Here is a 15,527-nt window from a genome sequence, read left to right on the forward strand (position 1 = left end):
GTCGCATCCAGCTGCTCAGGCGTACATAATTCTTCGCCAATCCGTCGGTTACTATGTGTGTGTTACATGGTTACTATGCGGTGTGGTTACTATGTTACATACCTACCATGCCGTAGACCCCTAGCGGACACAGCAGCTGACCAGGCAATTCAAAACAGACCTCGCTAATAAGCATACTTGGCTGCGGAGAGGTTAATTGATTATTGCTCAGCACGACGTTGTAGCTACGCACTTCTGCTGCTGCCCCCAGTACGAGTCATCAAGGTGCTCTGATGTAAAGGAAATACACATGCGAGATTGAGTCTGCACCTACATGCATCATTTCATGAATAACACACAAACATTTCATATCCCACCTCGTCATCAGCTCATCACATATATGCATGTACGTGCATCACCAGCCAGCATGCACCCGCCAACCTACCTGCGATCCGAACACCAGGAGGTTTTTATCCGGCCCCCCCCTAGCTACTTGGGTGACCACGAGCCGCTCAATACCAACGGCATCCAAGAACTTCACCAGCATGGCAGGCCTCTTCCACGCCAGCTCATTCCATGCCTGCATATGGATATTGTAAGACCAGACAAAGAGTACTCGTGGGAGATGCCAAGGGGAGCTGATCCCTTCTTACACATATGCACGTCGGCGTGCGATGCATGGCGTGTGATGAGGTGTGGGTCTATGTATGGGGTCCAGGTAGGTACCATGCCACTATTTCCCTAGATACATTGTAATGTGGTAGCGAGTAATGGGCGACAGGTGCCCCTTGCTATAGCGAACAGCCTTTAAGGCTCGCGAGCACTCCGGGGTCACACCTGTCTGTCCGTCCATCTGTCCGTCGTTTTATCATTAGCTGACAAGCAATTGCTTGCAGCAAGCATAGTCATCATGAACTCATTGATCCAGTAATCTGTACATGTTTACACTGAGCACCAGGCATCCATGCCGTCAAATTGTTCTCACTTTAGCCACATACATACATCGCGAAATGTGTGGGTCCTCGTAGCACTGGATGAATGGATGGATGGGTGGATCAGTGGGTCCGTTATGTGCCCACCCGCCTTTCAGCAGGGATGGACTGACTTACTGGTCGTAGGTGCGTGTCGTCATAAACATTGCGATAACCTCAACTGGCATCATCCACGCATGCAGTATGAATAATGAAATGTTAATATTACATGCGTTAACTTTCCAAAAATGGAAATACCGGACCTAACATCATCACACCCATACCTTCATCACTGCCAGCCGAAGTGGTGCAGCCCTCGACACCTCGTTGGCCAGCAGCAGCTCCACAGCGTCCCAGTACCCATTCGCCACCGCCATGTCCAGCGGTGTGAGCCCGTAGCGGTTGGCAGGCAGAGGGGCCGAGTTGATGACCCCCTCACCCTTTTCCAACAGGACCTTCAGGAGGCCTGCACCATTTTTTCCTTCCGCCGCACTTCCAGCAGAGCCAGCAAAACGAAATAGCAGTATTAAGAAAGGCAACCGCAGTGTAAGCACACGCAGTGGCAGTCACAGCACCAGATGCAGTGATGAGTGACGCAATACCACCGGCGGTGGTGGTGCAATCATGAGTTCAATGTACTACCTTACGACTACTAGGGTTCTTGGGTATGCCTCTGGATGATGTGTCCTAGATGATGCCAGTCAGTAGTGCGACCATCTCGGAAGTCCTTTCCAGGCTGCGGTACGTACGGTCACACATCCCGCAAAACCGAGAACGAAAAGCATGTGAAATCAAGAGTGCCCAGCGTATGAAAGGATACCGGATGAAGCAAAATTAAGTCGTGTAAGTAGCTAAACGAGTAAAGGCATGAAGTCTGAGATCCTGTACTCACTTTGGAAGGATGGACGTGAAACCCCTGACCTTGTAAACGGCTCTCAACATGCTGGCAGAGCGCTTCAGCACCACCTAATTATAGACGGGATGTGTACCATAATGTGCCACATCTAGTACCACAGCTCAGCTCGCGCGTGTGTGTGGGTGCATTTGTACACCGTTCCAACTGTTGCTCCTAACTACTTTCTTGCTGTCCTACTTGGCGTCGCAGGTTCAGTACCAGTAGGCAAAAAGGATTCGACGGCAGCACGTCAATACCCCGGCCCATGCAATAAGCATATACCCAGCAGGTCAACAAGGCCAACAGAATCTAGCTGCAGGTACATCATGTCAATAAACCCACGCACACAGGCCATCCAACTTGTCCCCTCACATGTGCAGGAACGTGTGATGACGAAACAGATCAGGCACCACCGCGAGGCCGGGGAAGGTTTCAATCAACGAGGATAAGCGGTCCAGGCTCCGCTGATTTGACTCATCAACTAGCTGCAGCAGTGCATTGGAACACACATATAGACATACGTATATGTATACATACATGATTCCATGGTAATGCACGAAGAATACATAGACTGTCGTGAGGTATTCATGCACGCATGTATCTTCGTTGTTTGGGTAGCTATATAATCAGCCAGATCACCGGGCAGGCAGGCAGCAGGCAGGTGTGTGTGAAGGTCATCAGCTACTAGTACTTCTGGCTGGAATGCCGGCCACGCTCTGATCCGCTTGAATAAAGTACTAAGAGCAGCAACAACAAACCAGCAAACAGCAGTACATACAAAGAAGGAAACCAGTTTAGTACGATCTGGGGTTGGAGGCACCTCCACATGCTAGCCGTCGTACCTGCTCCAGTGGCAGTTGTCGTGCCGAGAGATCCAGTGAAGTCACACTCCCCCTAGATGAGAAGGTCAGAACTATTGGAGAACTACTGGGGCTGCCGTCAAACGCGGCGGGCAACATCAGGGGCCGCATCCTGACCAATTCCTCATCAAAGTAGAACAGCCAACGTAAGCCGACATACCATGGTACTTTCATGCCATCCTGTATGTAGGTGGAACAAGCGGGGGCATGTGGACGCAAGAAATGAAGGTGGCTGACTTAGTGTGCTTGGCTGTGAGCGGCGGCGGATTGCTTGACTAGGGAGGAGGATAGCTGTGTTGAACAACTGCTCTATTCGTATTGAAGAATAAGGAAGCGGTGAGTGCAAATCACATAGCAGTAGAAAGGTAAGATACGATAGTTACTTTCGTCGCGTGCATGTGTGAGCGCTCGCTAGCGGGGTTCGGTCGCAAGGTTGTGTATAGCTTCAAGTTAGCATCGGTTGCTAGCTAGGCGGAAATGGGCGGACATAGTAGCTGCCCTACAGTACAACACACAGCCCGTCTATAAACATGTGCTAAAGCGCTCTGTCAGCATCTACCTTGAGAGGCCTTTCCTACATACCACATCGGATAATTTAAATCGGCGAGGGAGACCACCGGGTACCAAGAACGTGGATGAGTGGATGTGCATGGATGACCGATCCCCTCACACCTTGAGGATGCATGCACCATTAGCTCGGCAGATGGGATGGACGGTGCAGCCCGAATGCTTATATCCCGCCTATTTAATTACCATCACCCTAAATACTGTCTAGGTAGATGAACAATAACAGCTAGGATCAACGCAATTAAATAGTCCTAAGTGGTGGTTGGTAGTCCTAAGTGCAAATTGGTAGTTCGAAGTACAAATATAAACTTCTTTGAAGGACATGTGCAGGTGCCCAAGTTCATCACCTTGATATTGATGCCCATAGCATCACCGTGCGTGCTACAAGTCAGAAGCCATGCGGGATGCTGGAACAAGATGCATGACGGTGCGCTGTAGGGATCAGCAATCATGTGCAGCACGACTCCCGTCGCCACGTCCCAGATGCGCACGGTTTTGTCGTACGAGCCAGTCGCCAGGGTGTCTTCATCCGGTGACAGTGCTGCGAGATGCACCACATCTTGATGTCCCACGAATCGCTGTGTTGTCTCGCCTGTATGATTGTGTGACACGGGGGGGGGTTATAGCTTCACCCGGGGCCACTACCTGGCAGTTCCTGCCTTCCACGATATTTCCCACCTCATCCTTCTCAACCATGCCGGCTTCTACGACGTCGGTGACTTTTCGGGTTCAGCACCCACCACCAGCATCAGTGGAATCTGCCGAACCAACGGAACGTCAACTCCACTTCTAGTCGGCTCACAGATCACTAGAACCGGGTCCATCACCGTCCATCGGCATGTGGGTGCATCCTCCAGCTTACGGTTGAGGGACGTTTTATTCCACTTTGCCGGGGTCGATCCTGGAACCTTCCAGGGACACTTATGCCGCGCCTTAGCATGTTTGCTGTGTCTGAAGCCCTATAGCCCGTATGTATGTGCGAGTGCGTGGTGGGCGCGCCAGCAGGCAGACATGCAGCAGGCACACCTACATACCCGGCCGGCCATCAAACAGAACGAAACCCTAAAGCCATAAAAGGTACACCAAAAGAATGTCACCACGTGCTTCACGATACTTGTTACCACCATGTCAGAAATACTAAGGTGATTGCAACTGTAATCCTAACGGAATTTCACAGGAAAGATAAGGAAAGCCCATCACCTGTTGAGAGGTTGGTGATTGCAGCGGTTTTATCAACTGAGCCTGTTAAGCAGCTCTCCCCGTCACTTGTGAACCGGGCACAACAGATGCCCTTTGTGTGGATGCGATTGTATCTACGCTTCTCCTTGCCAGTATTGAGGTCCCACAGAATTAAGCACGAATCCTCCTCGTGGTTTGTAGTGAGCATCTTGTCGAAGTCCTTGTTGACCTGGAGACGCACTCGCCTAGTTGTGGGAACACTGTCTGTATTAACCACCTACAGGCGGGGGGGGCAAGAGGGAGTGCAGGTCGGGAGGGCAAGAGTTGCTTACCATACGATAGTCCCATGCGGAGTTTTGTACCTTCCGTAGCTCAGGAACCAGGAATGGCAAATATCCAAACAGCCCTGCACCCTTCAAAACGCATTACGTGCTGCATAGCCAGCTACCGACACCTCAACCCCAAGATAGCTACCCGCCCCACCATCCATTAATTATCCTCCCTCCTGCCTGCCCGAACCCAGTCATCATGTCTGCCCCCAATAAAGCCAGGATCAATCCACAGCCCCTGCTCCCTAAAAGAGCAGGCAGCACTGAGTCCAGCAAATAGTTGCTATCAACCATGCCATGCATATGCCATGCCCGTCCTTCCCAGCCACTTCCCTGCCAGCATTTATGCATGATAACACACACAGACACACACACATACATACCAGCAAAAGTTTCTTGGATTCAAGACTGTACAGCCGGACCTTCCTGTCTGCACCAGAAGTGACCATCTTCCCGCGCATTTGAAGAGTTGTCCTCCCGCCATCATCCCCAGACACGGACCCCGCATCGTCGCTGGCCACAAGGTACTCCCCGTAAGCGCGGTCGTCCTTGTTTGCAAAGGGGTTCACCAGCTGCATGAACTCGTAATCGACATGAAGCCTCCAAAGCTGCTCGCCCGTTGTGAGGTGGTAAACGCATAGCTCCTCTGCAGAGGTATGTAGATGTTGGTATGTGTGGCCAGCAAGCAGGGAAAGCAGGAAAAGCATGCGAGGCAACCTGCTGCTGGATGGATTGGCATTTCTCCGCTGGGTCGTCAATCCCTTCCTTGGGTTTTGATACGGCGCTTGGTTACACCAAGTCATACTACATTCCTTAATACTGGATCGGCCCAGGCGTTAGGTAGGTTTCTACAGGTTTAGTTAAAACGTTTCTTCTGCCGGTTTACCCTGATGATGCTACTTGTCATCACATATTGGGCCCACAACAAAGGGGCAAACTGCTGATGGCAGGACCCTGAGACCTAGCAATTATGCTGAGCAGTATGGTTGCCACGGTTAGTAATGCACGTACAGCAGCTCCTTTTACGTCTACTACTACTGGCAACGTGTATGGCCAAAAAGACATTGGTTGACGGTTGGTCGTTAATGTCAATCACAGCCACTTGTCATCATCAGACTGACAGCAGAAGGGAGAAATGTTCAGTCAGACAACAACTAACCACGGCAACAGCAACATGAATGCCCCACCTCGAAAACGGCCTTCTCCTCCAGCCTCTCTATAAATGTTCATGACGAGCAAAAGTGTCCTGTCGCGTGACACGTCAGCATCGTATACATTTTGCAGCCGCCTGTCCCACCACAGCACCTTGTCATAGCTCTCGCCCTGCAAGTCAGACACCCTGATGCTGCCGTCTGAGCATACCGCTCCAAAACGTGTTGGATAGAGAGGAGTTTCCTGTCCTGTCCGCTCATCGTCCATATGATCATGAGTTTCCCGTCCTGTCGGCTCATCGTTTTCCTCCTCATTTTCCTGCAGGCCGTCGATCCTATAATAGCGCTTCTTAAACTCTCTGAAATTTTGGGCTGAGCTCAGGAAGAAGCAGCCCGATGTGGCGTTGCACAGAGGGTCAGGCTCCTGCAACGCAGGATGGACCTGCCAAACGCACGAAATGCAATCAAGGACACAGGACAAGCTCAAAAAAGCGGGAGGATTTTGTCTAAGCTGGGCAACAATCTCTAGTCCAGCCTGGCAGGAGGTACAATTACTAGGTTAAACAAACTCGGCGCCGTAGCTTAATTGGTAAAGCACCACCTTAACCGGTGGGAGATGTGGGTTCAAATCCCACCGGCGTCACCATGGGTTGTGAGACTTGTTCGCTGATAATGTATCAGCCTCTGAGGCTCTCCTCAAGGTAACCCGTGGTGTATATCACATACAAGTCATCACGACAAGTCCGTCACCAGAAGGCTAGGCGCCGAGGAGGAGGAGGAATGGATGCACAAGGTCAATGGAGCTACCCAAGCAAAAGTACCTATCAAAAAGCTGCTGTAGCATGGCTAGGCCGAACCTCGCACGAGCCTTAGATGGTGACCTATACGAGGGGTGCGGAATCCCCCAGCGGGTGAAGCGGGTCGTAGGGGGTTAACTACCCTCCGCCAGGACAAAGCGCAGGGTGCTGTGTAGAGTGCAGTAGTGTAAGGGTAGGGAGGCGGTGCGACATGCACGTGGCCTGAAGTTGTAACAGGAGCACCAGACTCCGGCAGGTTGCGATAACTGGTCGTGTCCCACAGCGACAGTGTGGCGTCCTCACCAACGATAGGTGGAAAAGGGCCCGTAGAGGTGACGCGGTGGGAATATAGCATATAGGACTGACTAGGTGCAGACCTCAGAGCGTTCCCCCCTTAACACACGCCAGGTTGAGCGGACACCGGTGTAACAATAATAATAATATAATAAACAAACTCTGCCTGTTTGATAACGTCCTGCTGGGCCATCACAGCCTGCGGGTACGAGAGCCGAGGGCAGCAGCACGCAGTGTAGCTACTATGTGCATTTCGTCTGTGTACGTAGCTCAGATAGATCCTGACAGACAGGGGTGTGTAGTTGCTATGTACGGTGGAATCACCATTGTTGGATCCGACAATGATCTCCGGAGATGAACTTGCTTGGCCTCCACATGCTGCTGCACAGCAGGCCTACGACTGGGACGCTGGTCCCTGGCTCGTGGAGCCCCGTCATCAATTGGAAGCATGGATCAACGTTAACGGTGCACCGTTCCGGGACTGGCCGCGCCATTCCGGAACTGGCTGTACGACTCATGAGATGGCTGCATCCCCGCTATTTATATCGACAAAACGCTTCCAATCGGTGTCTTCCGACACCACCATCCGGTTGTGTTTGGTTAGATTTACTATATCGGCTCGCAAGTCCTGCATTACTTGTACGGCACAATGTACATCTTACCCTACACAGCAGAGCTGTATACTTTGTTCAGGTTTCGGATTGACCGGATGGTTCCATGGGCCTTATGATTGCTTGGGCAAGGTGTTGGAACGAGGGTGCCAAAAGCTTTGGTGACGGCAAGAATGCGCAAATATTCTCGTGCAGCTGGTGGGTTTAATATGGGTGAAACAACACCACCTATGCTACCCGCCCCTCCTCCTTTCATCGCCTCGGTTGTTCTATAAACTCCATGACAGACTAGGCGAGGGTTAGTAGCATACATCCATAAGTGTAAGGCTTCTCATACTATCGGAAAAACGAAGACAGCTAGCGCGGGCGCGAGATGCCCTTATCATGATCAATTATGTATGTATGACAGTGCATGTGTACGGAATGTACCTGCGATAGGTGCACACGCACCAGCTCTTGACCATACTTTGACTCCATCAGCACCAGCATCGGTAGCCTGCCGAGCCCGCCGACCTACGCATCAAATTGGCCATATCCACATTTCGGACACGTACAGACTTTTGAATCGGGCTGAGGCATGTACGGCCTAAAAGCAGACATATGTATTGAAGGCCAGGGCACAAGATGCAATGAAGGCAGGTGGTTCACCCTCACTTCACAAACGATGGTGACCAACCGTGCCGGGCAACATGCAGCAGGGTCAACGTTACTTTCGGTGGGTCTGTAAGTTTGGCCAGGTAGTGTCCCACACATGCGAGTAGGCTCTAGTACGTGCATACACTGCTTAAGGAGAGCAGCTCGTGTTGCAGCACCCTTTAACGTAATGCTGTGGCAGGTGCGGTGGCCCAGATAGAGACAAACGCAAGTGCATGCTGTTAAGACTGAGCGGGTGCCGGAAGAAGCCCGCAGATTTCAATCAGGCCAGCAGAAGGACGAGCGAAGCAGTGGGTTTGGATCCCGTACATGTTCAGGCATAGTGAGGATCCAGGATTTCGGGATGCCCGGGTACCCAGCAGTGTTCGACACCCCGTACGGGGCCCGTAAGTTTTTGGCCTTTTTTCGGTATCCCCGTACGGGTCCGTAGGACTTTGCGGTGGCTCCCGTAAAGATTTTGGGGCGCGAAGCGCCCCGTACGGGGCCGCCCCCGGACAGGCCGAAGGCCGGTTACGGTGACTCCCGTAAGGAATTTAAGGATTTATAAGATGCCTTACGGGGCCCTGTAGGGGAGAGGACGGACCATATAAAGGATAAGGCCCCACACTTGGCAGGCATAATTCATATTGCAATATGTAACTACACTTTTCATAATACTTTTATAGCTTCTGGTCTGTAACATCCAGCGAGGATTTTGATGAGGAGGAGGAGAACGCGAAAGAGGAGCAGAAGGGATGGGCGGCCGCGGCGGCCAAGGCGCTTGGCTTTCGCTGAGTGTGCCGTGTCCCCGTGTGTAATGGTTCACGGGAAAATAACATAAATAACAATTTACAGGGCAAAACAAATGCAAAGTGTCACTTTCCACAGCGTTTTAGCCAAGGACAGTGTCCCCGTAAAGTTTTTGCGGGGTTACGGGGGCCCCCGTAAGGTTTTCGGCCAGTACAGGAGCCTGGTACGGGGGCCCCTCCGTAAGGAAAATTTGGGAGGTTCGGGGGATCCCGCAAGTTTCGGGAAGGTCAGTGTCGAACCCTGGTACCCAGGGTTATATGATGTACCCGGTGGGCGACATGTCTAACAAATCTGGGTAAATTTAAGTACCTCCATCTCGGACTAAGACGGACTACGTGAACAATCCCACGGGATATGCCAGGGGGCGCCCGAGGACGTTCGCTTGAGGGGCGGAGGACTGTAAGAAGGGATCAGCTCCCCTTGGCATTTCCCGCAAGTGCTCTTTGTCTGGTCTTACACATTCATGCACGTGCACATCTCCTTGCCCTTCCCTAACACTCCCACCCTGTCAATCCATCCATTGCCCAGCATCCCATCCAACAACGACGCGATCATACCAGGATAAACTGTCCACAAGGACTGAAACAGCAGCAGCTGCTGAGGGGAGTACCTCGGCCACCCTGCAGTCCAAACTTGGTGCTGTAGCACAGCTCCCCTGTCTTGATGTCCCAACAATACAGCGCACCATCTTCACCGCTGGTTGCAGCCGCCTTGCCAGCAGCCTGGCTAATTGCACACACGTCCAGCTTCGTTGGAGCGCTGGGCGCGATCATTACCTTTACTACTGGTGTATCCCTCGTGATGTCGTAGATGACGACACGACCTGACTGTGAGATGACGATAGCCCTTGTGCCGTCCTTTGTCGCAGCAGATCCACATACCTAATATGCACCAGTGTTCAGGTGGTGGGTGTCTGGCAGGACGCAGACAAACATGATGGCGGGCAATCCCCGCTTGCAAGGCATCACCGGCTACCTAAGAGAACCTCACCTAGAGCTACCTACGCAGTCCTCTTAGGCCCGTGTTCACAGCAGGCCGTCATGTAGATATGCCGTACTATTCATGCCGTACTATATTATGTATGTACATAGTACGGCATGCCATGCTGTCACTTTCGCAGTCCAACCCTAACAACACATCCTGTACATGCGGGCGGGCAGACGGACGGACAGACATGCAAACAGACGGACAGACGACCAGACTGACATATGTCACACAACCGCCCATTGGCCCACAACCGTGCGTGTGCATGTGTATTAGCCGCGGGCTCATGCAACAAATAAAGCAGCCGCTCGCGCTTATCTCTTCCAGCTTGGCAGCTGCACCCTCTCATGTGTCGACCCTACATACCTGGTTCAAGTAAACCATGTGTTCTGGTAAGGATAGCGTCCAGACGATCTGCATATTGGAGGCATCCCAGGCCTGTACGGCCTCGACAGAACAGGTCATCATTAGCATTGTCCCTTCCAGCGTGTGACTAGTAAACGCAGATATGCTGTTGACAGGGTTTCGATGGAGGGCCTTTTGATCCTCGCAGATAGCCTTCCAATGCCCTTCCTCCTGCGCACAATTTACATAAAAGGATGTAAGCGAAATAGCAACGCACAAGTACTGCTGCACACTATGGAGACATGCCAACCAGCAGAGAAGGTTGTGGCAAGGAAAGAAATACATATCGCACTTATTTTTGCTGAGCCATCAGGGAAACTCAGCACGCCTAGCATCAACACATAAGCCGGCTCATTGAAATCTACCGCATAGCACTATATAGCAGGAAGAATAATTTACTGATGCTACAAGGCAGCAGATGGAAAGCTACAGCCCGTGCGGAAGCACATGTGCTGGTATGGCGAACTCATCGTCGCAGTGATCCTACATCATTGCCAGGAGAAGCTCTGGGTACAGAATCACCTTGAAACATTTCCATCGTTGAACAGAACCATCGGCCGTGCAGCTGAAAAATACATTGCTGCCTGCTCCTTTGCATACTGTGAAGTTCGGATGCCCTAAGCTTACGCTGGGAGGAGGCGCTGGCTGCGAAGCACCGCTATCGAATTGGGTAACCGAGTACTTCCAAACGGAGGAACTGCGTCCTAAATCCCATAATGATAATTCGTAATTTTCTCCAGCAATTAGGAGCACCTCGCCTAGTTCATCGAGCTTGACCCAATCGCAGGATGTTGGTCGGGACTTGGTGACAGGAATCCGCTTATGGAAGGGAGTGCTGCCATAGCTCGAGCTATCTGAGCTCAGAACCCAGCGACAAGGTAAAGCTTCTTGTGGCATATCTGCAGTCATCCCAGCTGGGATGACTGCAGAAGAATCAGCTGATTGGAAGAAATCTTCTGACTGGAGTTGCAAATCTTCTGATTGTGGCATGTCTGCGGTCATCCCAGGAGAATCAGCCGATTGGGGCAATATTTCCGAATGGAGTTGCAACTCGAAAGAAGGTAAAGGATGACTGCAGACATGCTCTGCAGTCATCCCAGAAGGATCAGCCGATTGGGGCAATATTTCCGGTTGGAGTTGCGACATTGGAGTTAACTCCAACTCTAGAACTGCAGGTGACATTGAAGGCCGGGTCATCGAAGACATCTATCACGTAATGGCGCCACACTCTGTCAAGAAATCTGTTACGAAGTTAAGAAGTTAATGATAGTAGGTGTACATGTTTTAGTCCCAATCCATGCGAGGCCATGTCGATGTACCCGAAGAATTCAGCAGGCGGGAGTTTTGTACATACATTCTCTAATTTCAGGATATAAGGATTGTGCTCTACCTTTTGGAACTGAGGGCTCGTGATTAATTCAAGTCTACTATTTTTCAGCGGGAGAGGCGGCTGCGCGTTCCTGCATGTACTGCATGAAGTTGCCTAGGAAGGACTTGCAGGAACATGTGCTCTCCTCGTTACAACAGCCCTTCCATCAATATATTCTTCAGTTCCATGGGATATGTCCTAATGACAGCAGTGACTTACCGGCAACCATTGAAACTGGACTCGCAGTGGTGCCGCCGAAGGGGTGCTAGGCGTCCCTTACTTGGACAATATGACCTCATGCCTGTGCTTCGTCCGTGTGCACGTGTCTGCGTGCGTTCTCCGGCGAGGACAACGTTCGCGCCTACCTTAAGCTTGGAATGGCGGGCGGTGGAATGGCGGGCGGTTCACTCTAGTAAGGAAGCAGGGTGGCTCGCAAAAGATGACTGGAATGGGAAATACTACTTCACCCAATTTGAGACTGTCTCATTGGAAACAAATTTTCCCGTCTGCAAGTGGTCCTTCGATGGGCGTGGGAATTCCTTAGGTCAAAATAGATTGGGCTGCCTCGCTCCGAAACCATAACGACAGCTGGATCTTTACAAAGCATGGGGATTCCTCGGCCAATAAAACTTGTCTGCCTACGGCAAGACCTTGGTCAAAACCGGACTGGGCAGTCCGGATTGAAAAGTTGACCCCGTTCAAAACGACAGACCGAACTCCACAAGACCCCGGTGTTGTCACGTGACTCAAACCTCCCCTAATAATGAGATCCTTGTCTACATGCACTACAAATCCAATGTGACTCGCCGCTTGGCCAACTCTTCCCTGCTCAAACACCCTATCCATGCTTTTACATTTTCCGTGAGGAACGCCTTTTTCTTCGCATACCGCATGAAATATTAGACAACTGTTACTTGGGCGGAACTCCATCTTCGAATGACGTCCACTAAACAGGCGGCTAACATGGAGTAACCACTCTGTCTGTTAAGGAGTAGTCCCAAGGAGTTTAATGGAAAAACCCCAGTCGATAGGGAGTTTATGATGTTAGTTTATCACCTTTTTGCTGCCGGGACTGTGCATTCCCACTCCATCCTGTGGTGCAAAGGTACCAATATTGCGTCTTCATCACTTCTTCCGCTCAATAACCTTCGACAACCTGACAAAAGCCCTCTTCGACTTGTCGCAGCTTCAGACCTCGGGTCGCTTCGGGGCTACGCCCTTCCACGAAGGCCCTGCAGCCCTCCCGCACAGGTTTGCGCTGCTGTATCTGTCACTCCCGCGGTGCAGTCACAACAAACTCCTGTCCGCCGCGCCGTTCTCTAATGTCTCTACTCCAGTCGGCAACACCCTATTCCAGTCCCGCTCCTGCATCTCCCGCTTACCCCCTAACCGTGACCACATGACCTTCCCCCCTGTCCCCCAACCCTCCCCTCCAAACCCCCACACGTACCAAACCTACCAGGGCAACGCAGTCGCTACGACCCGCTGCTGTTGCACCCACCATCAGCCAGCGCCTCCGCAGCAGCTATGGCTGCAGACGCCGTCTGGTGGCACCATCTTCAGGGGCCGGTGGAGCTGACTGAGGCGGCGGCGGCGGCGGCGGCACACTTTCCACTGGAGGGGCGGGGTCCGGGGGAAGGGGCGGGGGCCTGGAGGTGAGAAGGGGGGAGGTGGAGGTGCTGTCAGAGGGGGGCGGAGGGGGAGTGAGCTGGTGATGGTGGTGGTAGCGGTGGTGAGGCGCCGGGGTTGTGTGGGTGAGGTCGCTGCAAGGGATGGATGTGATGCCCTTATGATGGATCTTAAAGGTCACTCATGACACCACATATCTATTTGAGCTCATTTTAATGCCGTGTGCTCATTCATGAGGTGCTCCTCGCAGCCCTGGCTGCCCGCCTGGTCTGCCGTACTTCCGTACGGACATACGTGCCCTGGGCAGGGTGATGATCTCATGCTGTACTGCGACACCACATCATCACAGGTCATGCCCTCTCGCCGTCCGATCAGGTCGTATGATTACCTATCGTACATGTCGTACCATTTGTAGTAAGCTTTGCATGAGGGTCTGGTGTTCTACTTTCGCCTTTGTGCGCAGGTTTGAGGACGCAGTTCTGTCTGTAGGGTTTGCCTGTAAAGGAACACACAGTTCGGCCGGTACATACATACAGAGGTTAAGGCCTGACTTCTGCTCCCAGTCGACCCAGTCGACCCGGGTTCAAATCCGCCTGCCGGCTCCTCGGGTGTTTGAGGAGTGATGAAATGGGAGGTGGCCCCCCATCTTATGGACGGTGTAGGACGTGATAATATCAACTTGCGAGCTGACCAGGAACTAAGTTGATGCGCCGTTGATCCGCTAGATTTGGTTGGATGCTGGTGGTGAGTTGCTGAACCCAACGAATACGCTCTGAAGTCGGATGGGGTGACGGATTAGGGTGCCCCTCTAGCAGGGGAGAGCAGGGACTGCCCCGGGAAAGGGGGCCGCTGGCGAAGTTAACCACCCTGTAACAACATACAGACACAGGCAGGCGGCTGGCAGAAGTTAAGGCCTGACTTCTGCTCCCTGTCGATCCAGTCGACCCGGGTTCAAATCCGCCTGCCAGCTCCTCGGGTGTTTGAGGAGTGATGAAATGGGAGGTGGCCCCCCATCACATGGACGGTGTAGGACGTGATAATATCAACTTGCGAGCTGACCAGGAACTAAGTTGATGCACCGTTGATCCGCTAGATTTGGTTGGATGCTGGTGGTGAGTTGCCGAACCCAACGAATACATTCTGAAGTCGGATGGGGTGACGGATTAGGGTGCCCCTCTAGCAGGGGAGAGCAGGGACTGCCCCGGGAAAGGGGGCCGCTGGCGAAGTTAATCACCCTGTAACAACATACAGACACACATCACGCTGCCATCGCTTTGTGCAGCTCAGTCTCCTTTCCAGAACACCCACCCCACACGATACGGTGTTCCCACCGACCCCCTCCCCCTCTTCCTCCTCTCCATTTTTGCGTTGGCGAAACTGACAATGGTGCAGACAGTCGATTTTCATTTTTTTGGTTTTGAATTCCTCTCTCGATCTATCCATCCATCCCTTTCTCCCCCCTTTCCTTCCCCCTCACCTTCCACTCTCGCCCTTCCACAGGTCGTCCTGCAGCTGCCCTCCCCCGCCGCCTCCACCCCTCTTTCCCCGTGTCCCTCCGTGGGTCCTCCATTGGGCGCTGGACGAGTGGTGCCCACCCCCCCTGGACTGCTGGTACCCGGGGACTGTACGTGTGGCGGGGGGAGGGGGAGATGACGGACCGTGTCAAACACACTTCCCACCGGATGGGCGATTGGAGATCAGCTTCCCAGCGGTATGAGGGACAGTAGTGTGCCTGCGTGTGTGCGTGTGTGTATGTGCGCGTGTGTGTATATGGCGGGGAGAGCGAGCGAGGGAAACTCGGGGTTGGTCGGGGGGGGAGGGAACGGATGAACCGGACATGGAGGGGATGGGTGGGTGGGGTAGGGGCGGTAGTTGGGGGTCGTTAAAGGGAGGCTAGGGTTGTTAACCTCCCACCGGCTGCGGAACCGCAACGATGGAAACAAGAGACCAACCCCAGGGCCCCTGGACGTCATGCAGCGCGGAGGACATACACACCCACACGCACCACCCGACCACAAGTGCCACAAGTGCCAAGACAAACCGTGACGCCAAGCTAGCCGCGCC

General features: G+C 52.7%; 3 protein-coding genes across 3 annotated transcripts in view; 1 reads left to right on the forward strand and 2 right to left on the reverse strand.

Moving 5' to 3' along the window:
- Positions 1-7,472, reverse strand: part of VOLCADRAFT_108400 (uncharacterized protein) — a gene marked incomplete at both ends in the record, with an annotated part of 10,444 nt that extends 2,972 nt beyond the window's left edge. Inside the window, 10 exons of the mRNA XM_002958936.1 lie at positions 425-559; positions 1,235-1,442; positions 1,843-1,916; positions 2,688-2,885; positions 3,620-3,864; positions 4,473-4,728; positions 5,203-5,426; positions 5,968-6,373; positions 7,132-7,221; positions 7,347-7,472. Of these exons, the coding sequence (XP_002958982.1) occupies positions 425-559; positions 1,235-1,442; positions 1,843-1,916; positions 2,688-2,885; positions 3,620-3,864; positions 4,473-4,728; positions 5,203-5,426; positions 5,968-6,373; positions 7,132-7,221; positions 7,347-7,472 (1,962 nt within the window). The remainder of the gene's footprint in view (positions 1-424; positions 560-1,234; positions 1,443-1,842; positions 1,917-2,687; positions 2,886-3,619; positions 3,865-4,472; positions 4,729-5,202; positions 5,427-5,967; positions 6,374-7,131; positions 7,222-7,346) is intronic.
- A 1,659-nt stretch (positions 7,473-9,131) lies between these two features.
- On the forward strand, positions 9,132-9,903 carry VOLCADRAFT_100310 (uncharacterized protein; the record flags this gene model as incomplete). Its single annotated transcript, XM_002958927.1, has 2 exons — positions 9,132-9,302; positions 9,757-9,903. The coding sequence occupies 2 exons, from the start codon at positions 9,132-9,134 to the stop codon at positions 9,901-9,903; spliced, it is 318 nt and encodes a 105-aa protein (XP_002958973.1).
- A 1,045-nt stretch (positions 9,904-10,948) lies between these two features.
- VOLCADRAFT_100311 (uncharacterized protein) lies at positions 10,949-11,455 on the reverse strand (the record flags this gene model as incomplete). Its single annotated transcript, XM_002958937.1, has 1 exon — positions 10,949-11,455. The coding sequence occupies one exon, from the start codon at positions 11,453-11,455 to the stop codon at positions 10,949-10,951; it is 507 nt and encodes a 168-aa protein (XP_002958983.1).
- Between the last annotated feature and the right edge of the window lie 4,072 nt (positions 11,456-15,527).

The sequence above is a fragment of the Volvox carteri genome (genome assembly GCF_000143455.1).
Source record: "Volvox carteri f. nagariensis unplaced genomic scaffold VOLCAscaffold_113, whole genome shotgun sequence".
NCBI lineage: Eukaryota > Viridiplantae > Chlorophyta > Chlorophyceae > Chlamydomonadales > Volvocaceae > Volvox > Volvox carteri.